The sequence below is a fragment of the Bacillus rossius genome, chromosome 16 (genome assembly GCF_032445375.1).
Source record: "Bacillus rossius redtenbacheri isolate Brsri chromosome 16, Brsri_v3, whole genome shotgun sequence".
Classification (NCBI taxonomy): Eukaryota; Metazoa; Arthropoda; class Insecta; order Phasmatodea; family Bacillidae; genus Bacillus; species Bacillus rossius.
In genome coordinates this window covers 30,220,005-30,243,611 of record NC_086343.1, presented here as the reverse complement: position 1 = coordinate 30,243,611, position 23,607 = coordinate 30,220,005, and the positions used below count along the sequence as shown (strand labels likewise).

The following is a 23,607-nucleotide window of genomic DNA, read 5'->3' as shown; positions in this document are numbered from 1 at the left end:
GCACTACCACCAACATACCAGTGTCACCATATTTCGAAAACACAATTGTAAGGGAAGCCTATGATGTACATTCTATATTGCACAGACCCGAATACTCACGTTGGCAAGCCTTCTTTTCACAGACAAGAGAGCCAAACCCGAAGTTCCCCGAAGTTCATGCTCGCTTTTTTTTTCCGTTCTATCTCATTGTATAAACCGGTGTGGCATTAAATTTTGGGGTCGATTAGGATATAGGTTAGCTATATTATAAATACTTTAAAACATTGAGGAAGATTGGTTATATTAGGTAAGTATAGCTACATTAAAAATACTGTAAAATCATTTTATGGTTGCTTAGAAAATAGCTTTTTAATATGTAGCTATCCAGGGCTAGGAAACCGTTTACACGATTTCACAGTATCTTTAATGTAGCTATCCTAACCAAATCAATCGTCCACAATGTTTTAAAGTATTTATAATGTAGCTAACCTAACCTAATTGACCATTAGTTACCATGAGTTTTATATTTATTTACAATGAACAAAAAAAACCGAAGATGCACGATCGGGAGTTTGGCTCTCTCGTCTGTGAAAAGAAGGCTTGCCAACGTGAGTATTCGGGTCAGTGCAATATAGAATGTACATCATAGGCTTCCCCAATTGTAACACTCGTTTCAGTTACGTCACGACCACGGTCATACAGATAGGTTTGGCAACTTCCTATCCTTTGCCTTGGCCTGTCTCGTCGGCTTAGTGAAGCTTGCGGCGGCCTGCGAAATGATGGCGCTAGTAGTAGTGGAACTCTTCATTAACATTGTTTTTAAATTGAGTTTCGTATAAAAGAACTTCACTAGGCCGACGTAGACTGAAGGTAGGTTTCCAGACCCGTCTTTATGACCGTGGTTGCGAACGTATCAAATCCTTCGAAATGGAAAATCTGTGGCCAATTTACGTCGTACAGACGTCATGGTTTTTGTGAAACGTGATTGGTAGACGGAATATTCGCGTTCACGTCATCCGTTCTATTGTGAGACCAGCATGCCAAGAGTTTTAAAATTGGTATTTATTTCTGGGGGGGGGGGGGGGATGTGGTTAACAAGCTGTTTTCGTGTAAGTCGGACGTTTGTAGGCACATACACCTTAGGGGGCCATTAATAAACATATTGAATATCTTGAAGGAAAAAATGGCACTCTACTTAATAATGCACTTGAAATATATATAAATTTTTTTCACGTGTGATAAAAGATAATTTTTTATATTTATAAACGGCCAATTCACATTAATTAGGGTTTACTGAGGGTTTAATAAATTTAGATATACCTAATATATTTTGCAGCGCAGTTGTTAAAAAATTTTTACTAACATACATAAGCGAGGATGTAAATTAATACAACAATTTTCAGGATATTTATATTCTTCACTCTTCAGGAGTAATAATAGAAGAAACTTTATTTATTCATGGTCGTTAAAGTACTGCAAACACGTTTGGTTCATTGTTATTCATTATTATTTGTGAGTCCTTTATCAGTTTGCGTGTCGTTCGTTCTAAATTATTTTCGAAGGGTTTTAAATATTCATGTTATTAGCTGTATCTATGGCGCAAACATTTCGAGTGCAGGTTATGTAATCAGCTTATGCTCCTTAGAAAAATGTAAATTGAAAGTTATCTGGGGCCAATGGCATCGCCATAGGCATGATCAGGCAGGTATTTATTAGTTTAAAAGTATAGTGAATCCACAGAGAAATATGGCGAAATATCTGAAGTAAGAGAGATGTTTGTTCCATAAATACATGTCATTTCAACCTTTTATACATAATACTTTTATATTGCTCGTATTAAAAATGAAACACGAATTTTTTTCCTATGATATAGTGTATTTTGAAGAATATATAAACTTAAATTCCCTTTAAACCAGAATTTCTAGCGAGATAACGTTAATTTTATAACAAAATAACGCAACTTATCTTAAACTCCCTATTGATTAGTGGATTAGCGCATCTAGAAATTAGCAGCTAAACAAGGACGGGCTACGGTTAGAAATTGAAAACCAATTATTACGCCAAAGCGATGTTGAAGTATTGCTTAGACTATCACTAGATTATAGTTATTTAAATATAGGCTAAATGTTTATTCACATAAAATTTGCTTCATCTTAATTTTAGATAGGTACACAACCAGGAAAAACCTTGTCCATGAGTGTTCAGGCAAGATGCCTCTTTCAGATTGTAAGGAGTAGTCATTCTCACCTCGTATGTTATATTTAGAATACTGTCTGACATGAAGTCGATTACGAAATGTAACGAATGCAGTATTATAACGAGGCTAAGACTCGTACTCTGCTTGTCATTGGGTTGTCCATAGATCTACGTATCTGACATTCCTAGCAGAATGATATTAGTTCGTCATTGCAACTCGCTTACATGAGGTAGGAAAGACATCATAAATCGTTCTGAATACTGGGAGAAAATGTCCTCTGCCTGAAATGTTCTAGTTAGCAATGAAACTTAATGGTGCACATTTTGCACATATCACTGGATGAGCATTGAGGTGAGTAGAAAATGTGGGTGAGAAGGCAACGTTGAATGAGTTACTAAAACTGGTAAGTAGATATCCTTCTGGAAATTCTGCTTCGCCCTTTTGCCATTGAGTAAAAAGTACATTGAGGCGCTTGACTTGAAAACTGGAAATTTAGTGGAAGAGTCATGAAAATGTTTGCCGCGAAAATCTTTTGGCTTACCTCATCAGATTCTTTGATTTTAGTCCATCCACAACCAATAAAACATATTTCACCTGAATCCTTCCCCATAGTCGTTTGTTGAAGTTACTCTGTTTAGAAATGGTTAGTTATTGATATTCTAGAACACCAAATACTCAAATTATATTTTGGTAATTGGCTCTACATGCACTTATTTTAAAAGTCCTTGCTTGACCTAGGATTAAGGTCTTAATGAAGCACATAACAGTATACACCAGATATGCACTCCATTTTAAGTGGTTCCATAATTAATTCCAAAACTTTCTTTATTAAACCACGAACGGTTATTTATAATTTGAGTTGTTGATAACAATAGTGCTTTAATAATTGAATGCCAATTAATGCAACTAAACTGAGATAAATATTATTGTAGGTACCAAACTATGGTATTAACAAGCCAAATATATTGTTTACGTAGGTACAGTCATACGATGGGTTGTTGGTACCATACTACTTTCCTTGAAACTAGGGACAAGTTAAGGATGGCTTCTGTAAGCACTTTTTTGCTTTTATAGTCAAGCTTTAAATACAGTTCACTGGAAAGTTCTCACAAGAAATAACCAATCTTAGAATACAATCTTGCCCTGCCATTGCTTGCAACACCGACGATAGGTAGTTTGGAACTGGGATATTTTGTAAGGAATGTCCGTGGTCTACTGTAAGATACCTCCTCAGCATCTTCTTGGACAGAAATCATGAAACTATGGGAAACCGAAATCAGGATGGCTGGACTATGATAAAAATAATAGTGATAAATTCGGTACTTGGGACCTCTGGAATGCGAGTCCAGTGTATTGGTATCTGAGCCACATCGCTCCACACACGGAATTGTTATGAAATATGCTTTAGATTGTTATGCATACGGATGAAACTCTTTCCGGTACCAAGTTTGGCTACTGTTTCCTTTCAAAGTTCTATCAAACCTGTTTTTTTTTTTAAATTTCTCTGATAATTTTACTTTAAAAGTAAGTGAATTTAGAGCCACTGTTCAAAAATAATTTAGGTAGTTACACACAACTAAGCATTTTGAGTTTTTGACGTAGTATTAAGGTAGTGGAGGGTAAGTGTGCGCATTTAGTGGAATATTTGGCATAAATATTTACCAATACGCATTTGAAGAAAATTAATAATACAGGATGATAAAATAATTATTGGAGATTGTCCTGGAGAGCCCAAGTAATTGTACAGCAGGAGATTCTCTTTTAATAAGCAAAATGGTAAAAGTCGGCATTTGCGCACACTTACCCTCTGTGGGAGGGTAAGTGTGCGCAGCATGTCGGGTAAGTGTGCGCATAATTCTTATCAGTTGTACATTGTATACTTTATATTTCTGTACCAACTGTATTCACTTTTACACATAAAATCGTACTGGACGAACATTTATACATTTATACATAAATGTAAAATATTATTTTGGTAATTAAAACATTTAGAATTTATTTTTATACAACCAATAAATCTGATGCTACTATTCCCTACACACAATACTCGCACCCAGTCAAAATCATCACATATTCTTTAAACAATAATCACAATAAAAAACTCCGCACCCTTCATAAGATGAGCAAAGTTCATGTCACAATTCACTACACTCACAACATTGCACCCAGTCCTCATCACTGCATGATTCATCACATCCAGGGCAGATGTTGTCTTGTGAAGGAGATTGCTGATCGGACGCACTTCTCGTATTGAATGTTAGTTTGCGTTTGGCTGTAAGTAACTTCGATGTTTCACATTTCTCTTCTTTGTTGTTTTTCAACAACTGAGTGTTTGACTTGATTAGCTTTCTTTCAGCTCTTGCTTTCGCATTTTCAATTTTTTTCTTTTCTTCCTCTTCTTTAGGTTTCTTTTTCCTAAGAGCAAATTTTTGTAAGGCGTTGCAGTTAAAATCTCAGATTTCTGCCCAATTCTTTTCCTTTTGGTTTGCTTTTGAGCTTTGGTCAAGGGATAAATCGCTGTGACTGAGACAGTTGGTCCTGACGAAGTACCAGCAATTGGAATAATTTCTATTTGTGACACGTTTGTGTTTTCTTGCGTCTTTGTTTCTTCTCCTGTTATTTTATCCTACAATTCTTCAACTTCTACAACTCGAAAAAATAATAATATGAACCTATGATTCCAATACAGGAATTATGTAATAGCAAAATACTAATAATAAACTAATTGAATTTCGGGAACGAGAGGCAAAGTGTACGCAGGCGGGTAAGTGTGAGTAGTATGTGAATGACGGTCCGAGATCAGGCGCCAGGCGCTGGTGCCGGTGCCGGTGTCCGCCATCTTGGATTGTGACGTCACGGCGGCAAAAATTCCTCAAAATTCCTCAAAAATGACTCAAAATGACTCAAAATTCCCCGTTTTCGAGGGAAAAATTCCCGTTTCGAGGAAAAATTAGGATTTCAAAAAACCACAAATGTCTTTTGCCTTAGAAAGAACACCAATTCCTAAAATAGGCTTAAGCATCCTTAACTCAAGCCTCAGTTAAGCCATTTCTAGGAATAAGGATACCATGACCTTTGACCTTGACCCCGGCGGCCATCTTGTATCCGCCATCTTGGATCCGCCATTTTGGATGACGTCATTTCGTTTTCTAGAAAATTCCGGCATTGTGTTATCCGCCATTTTGAATTATGACGTCACGGCGGCCATCTTGGATGAGCGTAACGGGACGTAACGTAACGGGACATAACGTAACGGGACAAGCAGATCACTGCAGCCATCTTGGATCCGCCATCTGTAAATCGAGCGCCCCACTCATGATGAAATGTTCGTCTCTGTAGCCATATTGATTTTTTTCTGTTCCGCTGCAGGCCGCCATCTTGGATACCGTCGACTTTGTTTCTGTTGTTTGTTCCTAGATAGCGCCAGCGTCGCTCTTGATTTTTTTCTGTTCCACTGGAGGCTGCCATCTTGGATACCGTCGATTTTGTTTCTGTTGTTTGTTCCTAGATAGCGCCAGCATCGCTCTTGATTTTTTTTGTTCCGCCGCAGGCCGCCATCTTGGATACCGTCGACTTTTTTTCTGTCGTTTGTTCCTAGAGAGCGCCAGCGTCGCTCTGTCTCATCACATAAGGTCGATGTTCCATTACCTACCATAGTTATTAAGAACCTTATAGACATTTTAAATTTTATTTTTTATGAAAAATATATTGGAAACGCTGTGATTCGAACCATCGCAGCTCTGATCTCTAGGTTGGAAAACATACGCCTTTAACCGCTCAGCCATCGAGACATTTACCAGACCGAAGATTAAATAAGGTATATATATAAAAATAACATGCATGTTTGGACTTGTAATTTTTTTAAATTTAAAGTAATAATAGCACCACCTGTTCGAGACAGACCCACCATCTTGTCATTTGGCCGCCATCTTGAAAATCCGTAATTTTTATGCTAGAGATGCGGGAAAAAGTTCAAAATTTATTAAATAAATTGACAATAAACATAATGTTTGATTATATCGATGTACGTCCTTGGTTCGATTCCCGGCGAGAGTAAACGGTCGATCCTTCCTCCATGAAAGCTACCTAGACTGATCTACCACCAGCAGTACCAAGGTATATATCATCAACAGGTATGACATCATGTCCGCCATCTTGTCTATATCCGCTGGAGACCACCATCTTGTTTTTCATCTGCTAGTGTGCCGATCCCATGTAGTATAATTATCTGGTCACCATACTTTTGTCAACTGTTGACATTGAACATTGACCTTGAAATTTGACCTTGACCTTGAAAATTGACCCTAACCTTGAAATTTGACCTTGACCTTGAAATTTGACCTTGACCTTGAAATTTGACCTTGACCTTGAAATTTGACCTTGACATTGAAATTTGACCTTGACCTTGAAATTTGACCTTGACCTTGAAATTTGACCTTGACCTTGAAATTTGACCTTGACATTTAAATTTGACTTTGACCTTGAAATTTTACTTTGTCCTTGTCGACCATCATGGACCCGACATTTAATGTTCAGTACATGCTACCAGGAGCGACCAACTGCTGGAGTACATCATCTTGTGTGTGTACTCATATTATAGAGTACATTTACATCTGGTTAATTTTATTTTAACCTGCTACAGTGCAGTAATCATTTATTACCGAGGTGCCCCCCGCCATCTTGAAATTCGGACGCCATCTTGAAATCATGTAATAATGTAATTGAAAAGCGGGAAAAAATACAAAATTCATCAAAAAAATCACTCATTAACTTACAAATTGAATCGATGGATCCCTGTCCACGGTTCGATTCGTGACCAGAGACAGTTGTAACTAATTATTAAATAAATGTTAGGTTCTGTTTTCCATTACCTTTCGCGGAGTTTATTAATCATTCACTCTACGAAAATCAACTCAAGTCAATATACCGGACCAACGAATTAAATCAGTGCCGATTAGCCTATTATTAAAGTCTAATTTTTCAATAATCTGAATACCATATAAGCCGTTCATGTACAAAGCAACACATAAAGATCAATTGCCTTCAGTCCATAAGACCGAGTCATGTCATTATCAGACGTATAGGCTAGTCATTTCAGGACCACATGACCTTCGTAATCCATCGTGACATTTTTATACATTCTAAAGGACCAAGTAACCGTGTAAAATATTTTAGTAACACCAAGAGGTGATAAACTAGTAAATATTCAATCACTACATTTTGTACTACGCGCAATCAACAAAAAAGGAAGCACCAACAACGAAAAGACAGCACCACCAACGAAAAGGCAGCACATTTGGAAGCACCGACAACGAAAAGGCAGCACATTTGGAAGCACCGTCATCGAAAAGGCAGCACATTTGGAAGCACCGACAACGTAAAGGAAGCACATTTGGAAGCACCGACAACGAAAAGGCAGCACATTTGGAAGCACCGACAACGAAAAGGCAGCACATTTGGAAGCACCGACAACGAAAAGGCAGCACATTTGGAAGCACCGACAACAAAAAGGCAGCACATTTGGAAGCACCGACAACGAAAAGGCAGCACATTTGGAAGCACCGACAACGAAAAGGCAGCACATTTGGAAGCACCGACAACGAAAAGGCAGTACATTTGGAAGCACCGACAACGAAAAGGCAGCACATTTAGAAGCACCGACAACGAAAAGGCAGCACATTTGAAAGCACCGACTACGAAAAGGCAGCACATTTGGAAGCACCGTCATCGAAAAGGCAGCACATTTGGAAGCACCGACAACGAAAAGGCAGCACATTTGGAAGCACCGACAACGAAAAGGCAGCACATTTGGAAGCACCGACAACGAAAAGGCAGCACATTTGGAAGCACCGACAACGAAAAGGCAGCACATTTGGAAGCACCGACTACGAAAAGGCAGCACATTTGGAAGCACCGACAACGAAAAGGCAGCACATTTGGAAGCACCGACAACGAAAAGGCAGCACATTTGGAAGCACCGACAACGAAAAGGCAGCACATTTGGAAGCACCGACTACGAAAAGGCAGCACATTTGGAAGCACAGACTACGAAAAGGCAGCACATTTGGAAGCACCGACAACGAAAAGGCAGCACATTTGGAAGCACCGACAACGAAAAGGCAGCACATTTGGAAGCACCGACAACGAAAAGGCAGCACATTTGGAAGCACCGACAACGAAAAGGCAGCACATTTGGAAGCACCGACTACGAAAAGGCAGCACATTTGGAAGCACCGACTACGAAAAGGCAGCACATTTGGAAGCACCGCCAACGAAAAGGCAGCACATTTTGGATGCATCATCGAATAAGGAAGCACATTTGGAATGCATGTAGTTCTGCTTTTCAACAACAGATATCGCCACATGTTGCTTGCAGGTAAATAATATTTAGTTATTTTATGCGGGATGCGGGATGCTCACTAACGATCGCAAAAGAAGGATGGCTTCGTTAGACTCCAAGGAAAAGGAAGTTCGTCTTGCATGTTGGTGCTCCACAGATGTCTCATGGCGTAATATTAATTTGACTGAGTAATGATATTTGTTAATTCCACCTGATAAAAATATTGCAAGTTTTGATTTAGTAGCAGAAATTATCGAATTAAATGTAACTCCAAATAAAATGACATGTCTCATTAGAACAAAAAAAAATCCATGCAGAGAGCGGTTTCTCAGAATAGTCAGAAACACTTGAAGAAACCACAGGAATGATTGCAAGAACACGAGAAAAACCATCAAAATATTGTCAAGAATAATCAGGAGCACACGAAGAAAACCGCCACAAGTTTTCTTTGATATCATTAAAATACAAAAAAATTAATAAAAAATAAAAACGAAAAAAAATTCAAACATTCTGGCTTGTACTAGAACTCTATCTTTGCTCAACAATGAGAAGTTCACAAGCTAGCAGAATGTTTGAATTTTTTTTCGTTTTTATTTTTTATTAATTTTTTTTTGTATTTTAATGCTATCAAAGAAAACTTGTGGCGGTTTTCTTCGTGTGCTCCTGATTATTCTTGCCAATATTATGATGGTTTTCTCCGTGTGCTTCCGATTATTATTGTTAATATTATAGTGGTTTTCTCAGTGTGCTCCTGATTATTCTTGACAATATTTTGATGGTTTTTCTCGTGTTCTTGCAATCATTCCTGTGGTTTCTTCAAGTGTTTCTGACTATTCTGAGAAACCGCTCTCTGCATGGATTTTTTTTTTGTTCTAATGAGACATGTCATTTTATTTGGAGTTACATTTAATTCGATAATTTCTGCTACTAAATCAAAACTTGCAATATTTTTATCAGGTGGAATTAACAAATATCATTACTCAGTCAAATTAATATTACGCCATGAGACATCTGTGGAGCACCAACATGCAAGACGAACTTCCTTTTCCTTGGAGTCTAACGAAGCCATCCTTCTTTTGCGATCGTTAGTGAGCATCCCGCATCCCGCATAAAATAACTAAATATTATTTACCTGCAAGCAACATGTGGCGATATCTGTTGTTGAAAAGCAGAACTACATGCATTCCAAATGTGCTTCCTTATTCGATGATGCATCCAAAATGTGCTGCCTTTTCGTTGGCGGTGCTTCCAAATGTGCTGCCTTTTCGTAGTCGGTGCTTCCAAATGTGCTGCCTTTTCGTAGTCGGTGCTTCCAAATGTGCTGCCTTTTCGTTGTCGGTGCTTCCAAATGTGCTGCCTTTTCGTTGTCGGTGCTTCCAAATGTGCTGCCTTTTCGTTGTCGGTGCTTCCAAATGTGCTGCCTTTTCGTTGTCGGTGCTTCCAAATGTGCTGCCTTTTCGTAGTCGGTGCTTCCAAATGTGCTGCCTTTTCGTAGTCGGTGCTTCCAAATGTGCTGCCTTTTCGTTGTCGGTGCTTCCAAATGTGCTGCCTTTTCGTTGTCGGTGCTTCCAAATGTGCTGCCTTTTTGGTGTCGGTGCTTCCAAATGTGCTGCCTTTTCGTTGTCGGTGCTTCCAAATGTGCTGCCTTTTCGTTGTCGGTGCTTCCAAATGTGCTGCCTTTTCGTTGTCGGTGCTTCCAAATGTGCTGCCTTTTCGTTGTCGGTGCTTCCAAATGTGCTGCCTTTACGTTGTCGGTGCTTCCAAATGTGCTGCCGTTTCGTTGTCGGTGCTTTCAAATGTGCTGCCTTTTCGATGACGGTGCTTCCAAATGTGCTGCCTTTTCGTAGTCGGTGCTTCCAAATGTGCTGCCTTTTCGTTGTCGGTGCTTCCAAATGTGCTGCCTTTTCGTTGTCGGTGCTTCCAAATGTGCTGCCTTTTCGTTGTCGGTGCTTCCAAATGTGCTGCCTTTTCGTTGTCGGTGCTTCCAAATGTGCTGCCTTTTCGATGACGGTGCTTCCAAATGTGCTGCCTTTTCGTAGTCGGTGCTTCCAAATGTGCTGCCTTTTCGTTGTCGGTGCTTCTAAATGTGCTGCCTTTTCGTTGTCGGTGCTTCCAAATGTGCTGCCTTTTCGTTGTCGGTGCTTCCAAATGTGCTGCCTTTTCGTTGTCGGTGCTTCCAAATGTGCTGCCTTTTCGTTGTCGGTGCTTCCAAATGTGCTGCCTTTTTGTTGTCGGTGCTTCCAAATGTGCTGCCTTTTCGTTGTCGGTGCTTCCAAATGTGCTGCCTTTTCGTTGTCGGTGCTTCCAAATGTGCTGCCTTTTCGTTGTCGGTGCTTCCAAATGTGCTTCCTTTACGTTGTCGGTGCTTCCAAATGTGCTGCCTTTTCGATGACGGTGCTTCCAAATGTGCTGCCTTTTAGTTGTCGGTGCTTCCAAATGTGCTGCCTTTTCGTTGGTGGTGCTGTCTTTTCGTTGTTGGTGCTTCCTTTTTTGTTGATTGCGCGTAGTACAAAATGTAGTGATTGAATATTTACTAGTTTATCACCTCTTGGTGTTACTAAAATATTTTACAAGGTTACTTGGTCCTTTAGAATGTATAAAAATGTCACGATGGATTACGAAGGTCATGTGGTCCTGAAATGACTAGCCTATACGTCTGATAATAACATGACTCGGTCTCATGGACTGAAGGCAATTGATCTATATGTGTGGCTTTGTACATGAACGGCTTATATGTTATTCAGATTATTGAAAAATTAGACTTTCATAATAGGCTAATCGGCACTGATTTAATTCGTTGGTCCGGTATATTGACTTGAGTTGATTTTCGTAGAGTGAATGATTAATAAACTCCGCGAAAGGTAATGGAAAACAGAACCTAACATTTATTTAATAATTAGTTACAACTGTCTCTGGTCAAGAATCGAACCGTGGACAGGGATCCATCGATTCGATTTGTAAGTTAATGAGTGATTTTTTTGATGAATTTTGGATTTTTTTCCGCTTTTCAATTACATTATTACATGATTTCAAGATGGCGTCCGAATTTCAAGATGGCGGGGGGCACCTCGGTAATAAATGATTACTGCACTGTAGCAGGTTAAAATAAAATTAACCAGATGTAAATGTACTCTATAATATGAGTACACACACAAGATGATGTACTCCAGCAGTTGGTCGCTCCTGGTAGCATGTACTGAACATTAAATGTCGGGTCCATGATGGTCGACAAGGACAAAGTAAAATTTCAAGGTCAAAGTCAAATTTAAAGGTCAAGGTCAAATTTCAAGGTGAAGGTCAAATTTCAAGGTCAAGGTCAAATTTCAAGGTCAAGGTCAAATTTCAAGGTCAAGGTCAAATTTCAAGGTCAAGGTCAAATTTCAAGGTCAAGGTCAAATTTCAAGGTCAAGGTCAAATTTCAAGGTCAAGGTCAAATTTCAATGTCAAGGTCAAATTTCAAGGTCAAGGTCAAATTTCAAGGTCAAGGTCAAATTTCAAGGTCAATGTTCAATGTCAACAGTTGACAAAAGTATGGTGACCAGATAATTATACTACATGGGATCGGCACACTAGCAGATGAAAAACAAGATGGTGGTCTCCAGCGGATATAGACAAGATGGCGGACATGATGTCATACCTGTTGATGATATATACCTTGGTACTGCTGGTGGTAGATCAGTCTAGGTAGCTTTCATGGAGGAAGGATCGACCGTTTACTCTCGCCGGGAATCGAACCAAGGACGTACATCGATATAAGCAAACATTATGTTTATTGTCAATTTATTTAATAAATTTTGAACTTTTTCCCGCATCTCTAGCATAAAAATTACGGATTTTCAAGATGGCGGCCAAATGACAAGATGGTGGGTCTGTCTCGAACAGGTGGTGCTATTATTACTTTAAATTTAAAAAAATTACAAGTCCAAACATGCATGTTATTTTTATATATATACCTTATTTAATCTTCGGTCTGGTAAATGTCTCTATGGCTGAGCGGTTAAAGGCGTATGTTTTCCAACCTAGAGATCAGAGCTGCGATGGTTCGAATCACAGCGTTTCCAATATATTTTTCATAAAAAATAAAATTTAAAATGTCGATAAGGTTCTTAATAACTATGGTAGGTAATGGAACATCGACCTAATGTGATGAGACAGAGCGACGCTGGCGCTCTCTAGGAACAAACGACAGAAACAAAGTCGACGGTATCCAAGATGGCGGCCTGCGGCGGAACAAAAAAAATCAAGAGCGATGCTGGCGCTATCTAGGAACAAACAACAGAAACAAAATCGACGGTATCCAAGATGGCAGCCTCCAGTGGAACAGAAAAAAATCAAGAGCGACGCTGGCGCTATCTAGGAACAAACAACAGAAACAAAGTCGACGGTATCCAAGATGGCGGCCTGCAGCGGAACAGAAAAAAATCAATATGGCTACAGAGACGAACATTTCATCATGAGTGGGGCGCTCGATTTACAGATGGCGGATCCAAGATGGCTGCAGTGATCTGCTTGTCCCGTTACGTTATGTCCTGTTACGTTACGTCCCGTTACGCTCATCCAAGATGGCCGCCGTGACGTCATAATTCAAAATGGCGGATAACACAATGCCGGAATTTTCTAGAAAACGAAATGACGTCATCCAAAATGGCGGATCCAAGATGGCGGATACAAGATGGCCGCCGGGGTCAAGGTCAAAGGTCATGGTATCCTTATTCCTAGAAATGGCTTAACTGAGGCTTGAGTTAAGGATGCTTAAGCCTATTTTAGGAATTGGTGTTCTTTCTAAGGCAAAAGACATTTGTGGTTTTTTGAAATCCTAATTTTTCCTCGAAACGGGAATTTTTCCCTCGAAAACGGGGAATTTTGAGTCATTTTGAGTCATTTTTGAGGAATTTTGAGGAATTTTTGCCGCCGTGACGTCACAATCCAAGATGGCGGACACCGGCACCGGCACCAGCGCCTGGCGCCTGATCTCGGACCGTCATTCACATACTACTAGTGTGCGCATTAACAATATTGGTGCGCACACTTGCACGCCTGCAACACTAGTTCATAAAAGTCCCTCTAGATGGCATAAAAAGGAACATTTTCACAAGTGAGCTACAGCAAACGTAAGCTACGCCTGCCAGTTTTTACGCGACAACTGCGAGAACACGATTGAATTATTTTCAAAGGCTTAAGCCCTTATATTAACATACCAAAATATTACATTATATACGGTGAAAACTAGTATATTACCTGTAAAAATCGCAGAATTCGATTAGGAATCTTCGCTGTTCATTCTTCTTGCTTCTTTCCCAACTCGCTACAATACTAGCATGTCAGTTGCTGCACCAGTGTTACCATTTACTGAAAAACCATCACTGCGCACACTTTCCCGCCTGCGCACACTTACCCTCCACTACCTTACTGCCAATAGCTGTTTGGGGGAAGAATTGAGGTAAATGATTTGAATTTACCATTAAAGAACTTAACAACAATTTTTATATCTTTTTTTATTTGCCTAATTTTGCAATGGCTACTGACTACCAGTATTTGAATGTCAGTTTATTATCTTACAAAAAACAATAAAAAACACACTTTTCTCTTAATAAACATGGTATTTTTTTTAGGATGCCATGTGGATGAACCTAAATCCCTATCTTGCTGACAGTAGAGGCGCTCATTTATGGTCCTTGCAGGCAGCTAGTCTGTCCCGGCTAGCTACAAAATAATACACATACCTTTTTTTAATATGAAAATCACTGTAATCGAATGAAGACAAAATGGTTTAGCAATAAAAATGGGTGCGTGTACTTATGTGTGCGCGTTGGAAGTTATACTTTCTTGGCGTAGTAAAAAAGGAACTTTAATTTTGTTTGAAAATAATTTGTATAAATAAGAAAAAGAAAAATACTATAACTACGGTCGGTAAAGTTTAAATTAAATCAAATTAAAACATTAAATAAATATTCAGTATACAATTTAATATAAAAACGTGTATAAAATTATTTTAATTTAGTAAAACTACCAAGATAAATTATAATAAATAATATAAATAAATGTGATATTTTTTTATTATAATTTATAAATTAAATTAAATTTATTTAATAATAATGTAATATTTTATAATTTATATGCAAATATATTATACATACGGGAACACAATGTCACTAATATTCATACACTTGAAAAATTTATAAACACACTTCCTATCAGTATATATTCCCAATAAATACATGTTTTTATTTGTATCGACCAGTATTCAATATCAATCACTAATGTAAAATATTTAAAAGCACAAGTATAATTTTAATTTGTATGTAGACATTTTTCTTCCTGTCAATTCTTGTTGCATGCTGCACGCACATCGTAAAAATCCTTTTTTTTTTTTTTTTGAAATTTTCATAATGCGTCTAAAGAAGTATAACCTAACCTCACTTTATTTATTTATTTATTTATTTTCTTAGCACTCAATAGACTCAGTTGATGAGCAGTGGCTCTCTGAATATAGGGCTTGTCAATATGGTTACAATTGTTATGAAATACATGTATATGATTACATACACTATTTCTAATATTTGTACAATATATACATTAGCTAGCATAAAAGTTATATTAAAAATTTCTAATAATGGATATTATGTTAAACAATTGAAATAAGTATTAATAAGCAGAGTTTGTTGAACATTAGGTCAATTAGATCAATCTGTCTATTTATAGTCCTATTCACATTAGTCACCGTAGTTCACATCATAGTTAAAATTCATTAACATAAATATACACTCAAAAAAGTTTATAGACATAATTTCTACCATTAATAATCACAATAAATAAATGTTATTAATGATACGGGCCAGTATTCAATATAAATCACTAATGTATAAGATGCAAAATCACATATATTATTTTTTATTTGTATGTAGCGATATTATTTTTTTCATCCTGCGAAAATTGCGTAAAAATAGTAAAAATTCGCTCATAAATTTTTCAGTACTTGAATGACCGAGCTTTGCTCGTTTTTTTTTTGGTAAATTGTGGGTTTTTAGAAATTATATTTAAATACAAATAGCATACTGATTAAATGATGAAATATGAATAATATTTTTTTCAGCGGTCACACGTTGTGACGCACACTTTCGTGAAACATCTAAGTCATAAGACCTTTCTGCTCGTATAATGTTAGTCAAGTTTAGCAAGCATCTTAGTTTAGCAGCACGTGTGGGACGAGCGGAAACCTGATTCATTTCATGAAGGTTTTCTTGAAATGAGTATTCACTTTCTAAAAATGAATCCTAGCTAGATCGATTTATCGCCCCCGAAACCCCCTGCATACTAAATTTCATGAAAATCGTTGGAGCCGTTTCCGAGTTACAGATTGATCAGATATATAAGTATACAAGAATTTCTCGTTTACAGATATAAGATAACGCGCCCTAAAGAAGTACAATTCACTATGCAGTGGTCATAAAAGCGACGCATGGCCAAGGGAGGAGGTATTCAGGGGAACAGATACTGATCCATAGAGACTGGAAAAATTCCCGCTTTCGATTACCTTTAGGATAGACTCCACAACCCTCTACATACTCAGGCAAATGCCACTTGCTCATTGGCTATTGACTCGTGACACTTGTCAACTGGGACGCTTGCGATTCTATAGTTTTTTGGTTGAAGGTTTCCCATTGGCTAAAAGTTTTTCAGATAAACTGTAAGCCAATCACAGAAGCAGTATAAATGTACAGTTGTTTGGATTCTAGCATATCGTGAAAATGAATCCGTGAATTTTTCCGGTCTCTACGTGATCCATCACTAGAGACCGGAAAAATTCGCGGTTTCATTTCGCGATATGCTAGAATCCAAATGTGCTTAACCTTTTGCTGCTTCAGTGATTGGACCACAAGTTGTCTGAAGGGCTCTGTGCCAGTGAATAATGCTCAACGAAAGAAGTATCGAATCAAAAGCATTCTATTTAAAAGTTGTCACGAGTCAGTAGCCAATGAGTAGAGACCGGAAAAATTCGCGGGTTCAATGACCTGTAGGATGAAAACCATAGTTCTACGTAAACTCGGTCAAATGTCACCCACTCATTGGCTGCTGTCTCGTGAGACGTCCCAACGTAGCAGCCTGTGATTCGATAAAGCTTCGGTTGGGCGTTTCTCATTGGCCCAGAGTCATCCAGGTGAGTTGTGAGCCAATAGCAGAGGCAGCACTGAGGTATAACTATTTGTATTTTAGCCTGTCGCGAAATCAACTCGCGGATTTTTTTTCCGGGACTCTACCAATGAGCATATGTAATTCGTCCCGAGTGCATGGAGGATCTTGGAGTCCATCCCGTAGGTCGTTGAATCAGAGAATGTTTCCGGTCCCTATCCGTCACTCGTGGTATGTTGTCGGTCTGACGAGGGCGCCTGGTGAGCGACTGGCGACTGAGGGACCGGCGACTCCCTCCACAGGTGCTCACGCTGCGCTGGCTGGACGCCCGGGAGAAGAGCTCGCAGCTGGGCCGCTGGCTGCTGCTGGCGCTCACGACCCTAGACGTCGCCGTGGTGGCCGTGCTGGCGGCGCTGAGCGTCTACAGGCTCTGGCTGTGGCTGCTGGGGCGCCGCCAGGTAACTCCAACCCTCGTCGTGTCGCCAGTGCACGTCCGGGTTCCAGCACACTTCATCAACAACACTTCGAACTGGGGTTTAATTTGACAAATTTGCTACTACACTACACAACAAATTTCTGAAGTAGCTTGGCTTCTGGGTATTATCTTTGAAAGATTTGTGCAATGTGATTGCATGACTTCATGTAGGATTTTGGACATACGCCATTGCTAAGCACATGCATGTTTCTAGAAGAAAACTACAAAAACACAAATGACAAAAATTAAGCAAAAAATTTCTGTTGTCAGGATATAAACACCACACAATACTCCACAACAGGAATATGGTCAACAAAAAGAAAAAAGAAAAACAAAGAAAATTGGACTAACAAATGATGAAAAATGACAAATGATGACAGCACAAAAAAAACCAAAAAATTCAGCACAACAGTTGAAACGAGACAAAAACACAGCAAAACAAAAAGACGAAAACAAACACAATAGTTTTCCAAAAAAAAAACAGAAGAGAACGAAAAAAAAAAACCACAAATGATGATAGCCCAAAAATATTGAATTTTTTTGGGTTCAATATTTTTGTGCTGTCATCATTTGTCATTTTTCATCATTTGTTAGTCCAATTTTCTTTGTTTTTCTTTTTTCTTTTTGTTGACCATATTCCTGTTGTGGAGTATTGTGTGGTGTTTATATCCTGACAACAGAAATTTTTTGTTTAATTTTTGTCATTTGTGTTTTTGTAGTTTTCTTCTACAGACATACATGTGCTTAGCAATGGCGTATGTCCAAAATCCTACATCAAGTTGGCTTCTGGGGTTGTAGCCGTGACCTCGGTGAATATTTCCACCGACGTTTTCGGTCGACATTGCAGTCGCCATCATCGCCAGTAGAGGTGACTGCTCCCTGATGATGGCGACTGCATAGTCGACCGAAAACGTCGGTGGAATATTCACCAAGGACACGGCTTCAACCCCAGAAGCCAAGCCACTTCTGACAACAGCCGTGAAAGCCTGCGAACATTATTAATAAAAATGTCTTCCAAATTTTTATGTACTATTAGCGGAGAGTAGAAGAATTTACTGTAACATTTCGCGATAAACTGAAATCCTTAAAATAAAATAAAAAAATAAAAATTTCAGGCCTGATTCAATGTCTGGCTCACAGTTTGCGTGGAAGAATCAAAGCAAATGAGAACTATTCAAGAAAATAATGATCTTATCACGACCGACCCGGCATGGCTGTCATAAGCTCGACTAAACTACTCTCTTAAGTATTAATTTTTAATTTATAGTTTTTTCTCTTGTTTTTTTTATGCGTCTTTTATAAATTATATATATATATATATATATATAGTGTATTTTTTTCTCTGTAAGAAATTAGACTACCATTTAAAAGCACATATAGAAAAAAAATCATTAATTAACTATACAGTTTTTCAGTAGTTTAAGTGCGAGCTAATTTTTTTGTTTTGTCATATTTCTAAAGTGATCACTTCTTTGTTTTTCTCTTTTATGTTTATTTTTATAATTAAAAGTAATATATTTCATTAAATTCTCTGGTTAAGATTGCTACATGTAAGAATAAGACGAATAAATAAAATAAATAGACAATAAAGAAAGGGTAACTTTAATTAGGCGCAAAGGTTTCATCCCCTTGCTCTCCTAGCTTCTAATCATTGACTTTAACACATCTTTTGAATTATTGCCGATAATTTATGCTCTATATTGTTAACTACTTGTTGGCTTCTGGTTTTAAGCCATGTCTGTGGCCTGATGTTATCCAAGATTTATTATCTAGTACCACACTCGGTCAAGCTGTGATTGGTTCTTGTATATGGCCGTGATTGCAGGAGGGTCTGGCCAATCAGGACGAGACTGCTCAGTAGGTGCAGAAGCCGCATCCAGACCCAGCTTATATCTAGCCGCCTACAGGGACCAATCACAGCTCGACCGCGAAAGACCCTCTGTAAATACAGTTCCATAACAAAAGGCCTGCAGTTGTTAGTTGCTCTTGAAGATAGCTGCAAATAATCATTCTGGAACTTCAGACACACCCTTGTTACGAACGTTGTGTCAAACCAAAACGTCAAGATGAATTCCCAGATATGCTTAAAAGAAGCTTTCCATTAACACTTTCAAGCTTACTCAAGGCTTTTTATGGCTTGTATGATAATTTGTTGCAAGCATTAATCATGATAACAAGTCTCCAAGTGTCAAGCTTTCTGAAAGGCTGCCAAGGGAAGCTTATAGATAGAGACCCGGAAATTTCACGGATTCTTCTGGCCTCAGGATAGAATTAAAAGTTATAGGCGTGCTCGACCCATGTTTACTTTCCCATTGTTGATTTCTTAGCGAGAACAATTTTATCCTTGTTATTTGGCACTACCTCATTCGCTTACTTCTCTCCTAGCTAGGCAACGTTGTTTCATGGTCGTAGAGGGGCGTGTCCAAACAACTGCGTGCCAATCATGAACACAGTGCGAGAGTGTGAAGGTTTGCATTCTAGCTTGCGACTAAATGAATCCGCGAAATTTCTGGGTCTCTACTTATAGCTAACTTTCCACAGAGTTTACATGCAGAGAAAAATCTTTATGCAAAACTTTATGCAAGCTGGTAGATAAATTTTTAGCCTATATGGTAAATCTTAGTTTAAATAAAACTTGAATAGAGTTTTCGGTGTCATGCTTGCACGACCTGCATAGATCTAGTCAATAAAAAGCTTGCCACAAGCTCATGCAAATGGGGAGATTGCAACCTTGGAAGCCTGTCATATAGAATTCTATTGTTGTTTTGAGGTACCGGCTGATACCAAGGTCACCAAGGAGGAACACCAGGCCGTGATTGTCGCGCCCGTAGCACCGGGCGTGTACTCGGCCTTCTCGGCAGGCACGCAGCTGTTTGCGGAGAGCATGCCCGAAGATGGCGACTCCCTTTTCATGGCTCTGGCCCGCCAGCTGTACGGCTCACTGCCAGGCGGCGACCAGCACCGCCAGCAGGCCACGAGGCTGCGCATCAAGGCCGTCACCCAGCTGGCGGAGCAGCGGAGGGACTACTGGCAGCTGCTGCTGGATGCCGTGGCCAGTCACGGCCCGAGGTAGCTCCCCCCTACCTCCTCCCCTCACAACTCCTGCTGGTCATGGTGACTAGCACCACGAGCAGGCCACGAGGCTGCGCATCAAGGCCGTCACCCAGTTGGCGGAGCAGCGGAGAGACTACTGGCAGCTGCTGCTGGATGCCGTGGCCAGTCACGGCCCGAGGTAGCTCCCCCCTACCTCCTCCCCTCACAACTCCTGCTGGTCATGGTGACTAGCACCACGAGCAGGCCACGAGGCTGCGCATCAAGGCCGTCACCCAGTTGGCGGAGCAGCGGAGAGACTACTGGCAGCTGCTGCTGGATGCCGTGGCCAGTCACGGCCCGAGGTAGCTCCCCCCTACCTCCTCCCCTCACAACTCCTGCTGGTCATGGTGACTAGCACCACGAGCAGGCCACGAGGCTGCGCATCAAGGCCGTCACCCAGTTTGCGGAGCAGCGGAGAGACTACTGGCAGCTGCTGCTGGATGCCGTGGCCAGTCACGGCCCGAGGTAGCTTCCCCCTACTGTCTCCCCTCACAACTCCTGCTGGTCATGGTGACTAGCACCACGAGCAGGCCACGAGGCTGCGCATCAAGGCCGTCACCCAGCTGGCGGAGCAGCGGAGAGACTACTGGCAGCTGCTGCTGGATGCCGTGGCCAGTCACGGCCCGAGGTAGCTTCCCCCTACTGTCTCCCCTCACAACTCCTGCTGGTCATGGTGACTAGCACCACGAGCAGGCCACGAGGCTGCGCATCAAGGCCGTCACCCAGCTGGCGGAGCAGCGGAGAGACTACTGGCAGCTGCTGCTGGATGCCGTGGCCAGTCACGGCCCGAGGTAGCTTCCCCCTACTGTCTCCCCTCACAACTCCTGCTGGTCATGGTGACTAGCACCACGAGCAGGCCACGAGGCTGCGCATCAAGGCCGTCACCCAGCTGGCGGAGCAGCGGAGAGACTACTGGCAGCTGCTGCTGGATGCCGTGGCCAGTCACGGCCCGAGGTAGCTTCCCCCTACTGTCTCCCCTCACAACTCCTGCTGGTCATGGTGACTAGCACCACGAGCAGGCCACGAGGCTGCGCATCAAGGCCGTCACCCAGCTGGCGGAGCAGCGGAGGGACTACTGGCAGCTGCTGCTAGTAGTATATAATAGTTCCTCCGGCGCCAGGGTCCAGGGGCGTGGAGCTGGAGCCGGTCCGCCTATTTGGATTTATGACGTCACGGCGACCATTTTGGACTCAAAAATTCCTCAAAATTCCTCAAAAATGACTCAAAATGACTCAAAAAGTCCCGTTTTGAGGAAAAACTTCCAGTATTTGTGGGAAAAATTCCCGTTTCGAGGGAAAATTTCCTGTTTTAGTCCTTAAAAATCCCAGCGGCTAGAAATGTCCATATAGAGGCTTAAGCATCTATGTCTAAAGCCTCAGATAGGCCTCTGACGTCGTCATGAAATATGTCATCTTGGAGTATGACGTCACCGTTGCAATTTCCGTTACGCATGCCATCTTTAACTTTTTTATTTACTATCTAAATGAAATGAAAATTTTTTAAAAATTATAAAATCATTAATGTAAAAAAAATTTTAATAAAAAATATTTAAAAAAAAAAACATAAATTTACGGCACGGAGCTCGGAGTCCCCGGTTCGAACTTGGTGAGGGAAAAAAATTAAAATGGCATCCAATCCTTCCCTCACAGTGGCTGGAGGCAGACTGACCCCCACCACTTTTGTTAAAGTATATATATCGTCACCTAGAATGACGTCATGTCCGCCATCTTGAAAATCCGTAATTTCAATGCTAGAAATGCGGGAAAAATTTCTAAATTCGTTAAATAAATTGGAAATAAATATACTGATTGATGAGATCGATTCCCGTCCTTGGCTCGATCCCTAGACAATGTAAAACATTTGATTTTATGTAAAAAATAATAATTTTAATAAATAATGATCAAAGTCCTAAAAGAAGCGTAGTTTCCAAATCAACCATCATCCTATAAGACAGTACGACCGTCATCTTAGATATTTGTATTTATTATCCGATTTTAATGAAAAAATTTAAAATTCATTAAATAATTCACTCATTAATTAACATATTGATTCGATCGATTACAGTGTTAGGTTCGATCTCTGAACGAAGCTAAAAAAAATTTAATTTAAATATCAGAAAAGTGTCAGGTTCGAGGAATTAAACACCGCAAGTTCTTTTACAAACATAATATTTATTACATAATTTCTATTTTACTACACGAACATTTGCGAAAACCAGCAATCTTATAATCATTTTGTTCTGCAGCGGTGTGAAATGACTAATTCTTAGCTCCAATCGGTTTATACTATACAGAGTCCAGCCAGAACCTTTACAGACATAGTCCTCTTCTTGACAGAGTTTCTGGATACCGTTTTTAACAGTTTGCTTCACATCGATATAACTTTAAATTACTGCAGCTGATGTCTTGAATGCACACTTCTTCACTTTGTCATCGAACCGATATGGCTTTCCATATATACAGTCCAACCACAAGTTATATTTCAAAGGTCCGTTTGTTGCTACATCATCAGTAAGCTGATTGATTATGTTCTGTCTGATATCATCAAGAAAATTACAAATGTCTTTCGACTCACCTAACATATTTATATAATAATAGTCTTTCAATGTTCCACGAAATGTAGACTGCGCCAAGTAGAAGCCATTATCATTCACCTGTAGAGCACCGATCACAGTGTTAGGTTTAGTTCCATGTCCAGATGCCATAACAATCGGTTGCTGCGCATCTGTTCTCATGCTTGTACGCCTACGAGTCTCCAATCTAAAGCGAGGAGTCGAAATTTCTGCAGGTAGTTCAGTAGTAGGCGCACGGACTTCACCTTTACAGTTTTTCGCATGTCGACGCAAATTATCAATTCGAGTAAACCATTCATAACACTCATCACAGCGAAACTTAATGCGAGAAGGATTCTTCATGCATTTGCTCCGCTCATGTCTTCGTGCATCATGTGAATATGCGAACGACGTATCACAGTAGCTGCAAGGATACCGCAGTGATGAAGACCAACCTTTCAGACTCGATCCAGATACTGACGTTTCCGCCGACGTACCATTTCCAGGCATACTCTTATGCACATCAATCATTCGCTGTTGTATAGACACCTTTACTTTCTACCGCGCAACAGGTCCTTTGCATGTCTCCAAGTGTTGCTGCAAATTAGCATTTCTTGTAAATTGCTTACGAAATTTCTCACAGCCAAACATTTTTCGATAAAGGTTCTTAGCACATTCTCTCTTCTCGTGTCGTCGAGCATTGCTGTTGTTTGAGAAAATCTTGTCGCAGTAACGGGAGCGATGTTCTTTCTTTGTTGTCGAATCACCATCCATTGAAGTCACCATCGAGGGCGAAACAGCGTTCGTCGATGTTTCCTGTACAGCCAGCACTACCGGCATTA

General features: G+C 40.0%; 1 protein-coding gene across 1 annotated transcript in view; it reads left to right on the top strand.

Annotated features, from left to right (window-relative positions):
* Window positions 1-1,567: 1,567 nt before the first annotated feature.
* Window positions 1,568-23,607, top strand: part of LOC134539907 (uncharacterized) — a 40,340-nt gene continuing 18,300 nt past the window's right edge. The window contains exons 1-3 of the mRNA XM_063382257.1: window positions 1,568-1,684; window positions 16,949-17,104; window positions 19,892-20,190. Coding sequence (XP_063238327.1) covers window positions 1,673-1,684; window positions 16,949-17,104; window positions 19,892-20,190 — 467 coding nt within the window. The 5' untranslated portion in view covers window positions 1,568-1,672. The remainder of the gene's footprint in view (window positions 1,685-16,948; window positions 17,105-19,891; window positions 20,191-23,607) is intronic.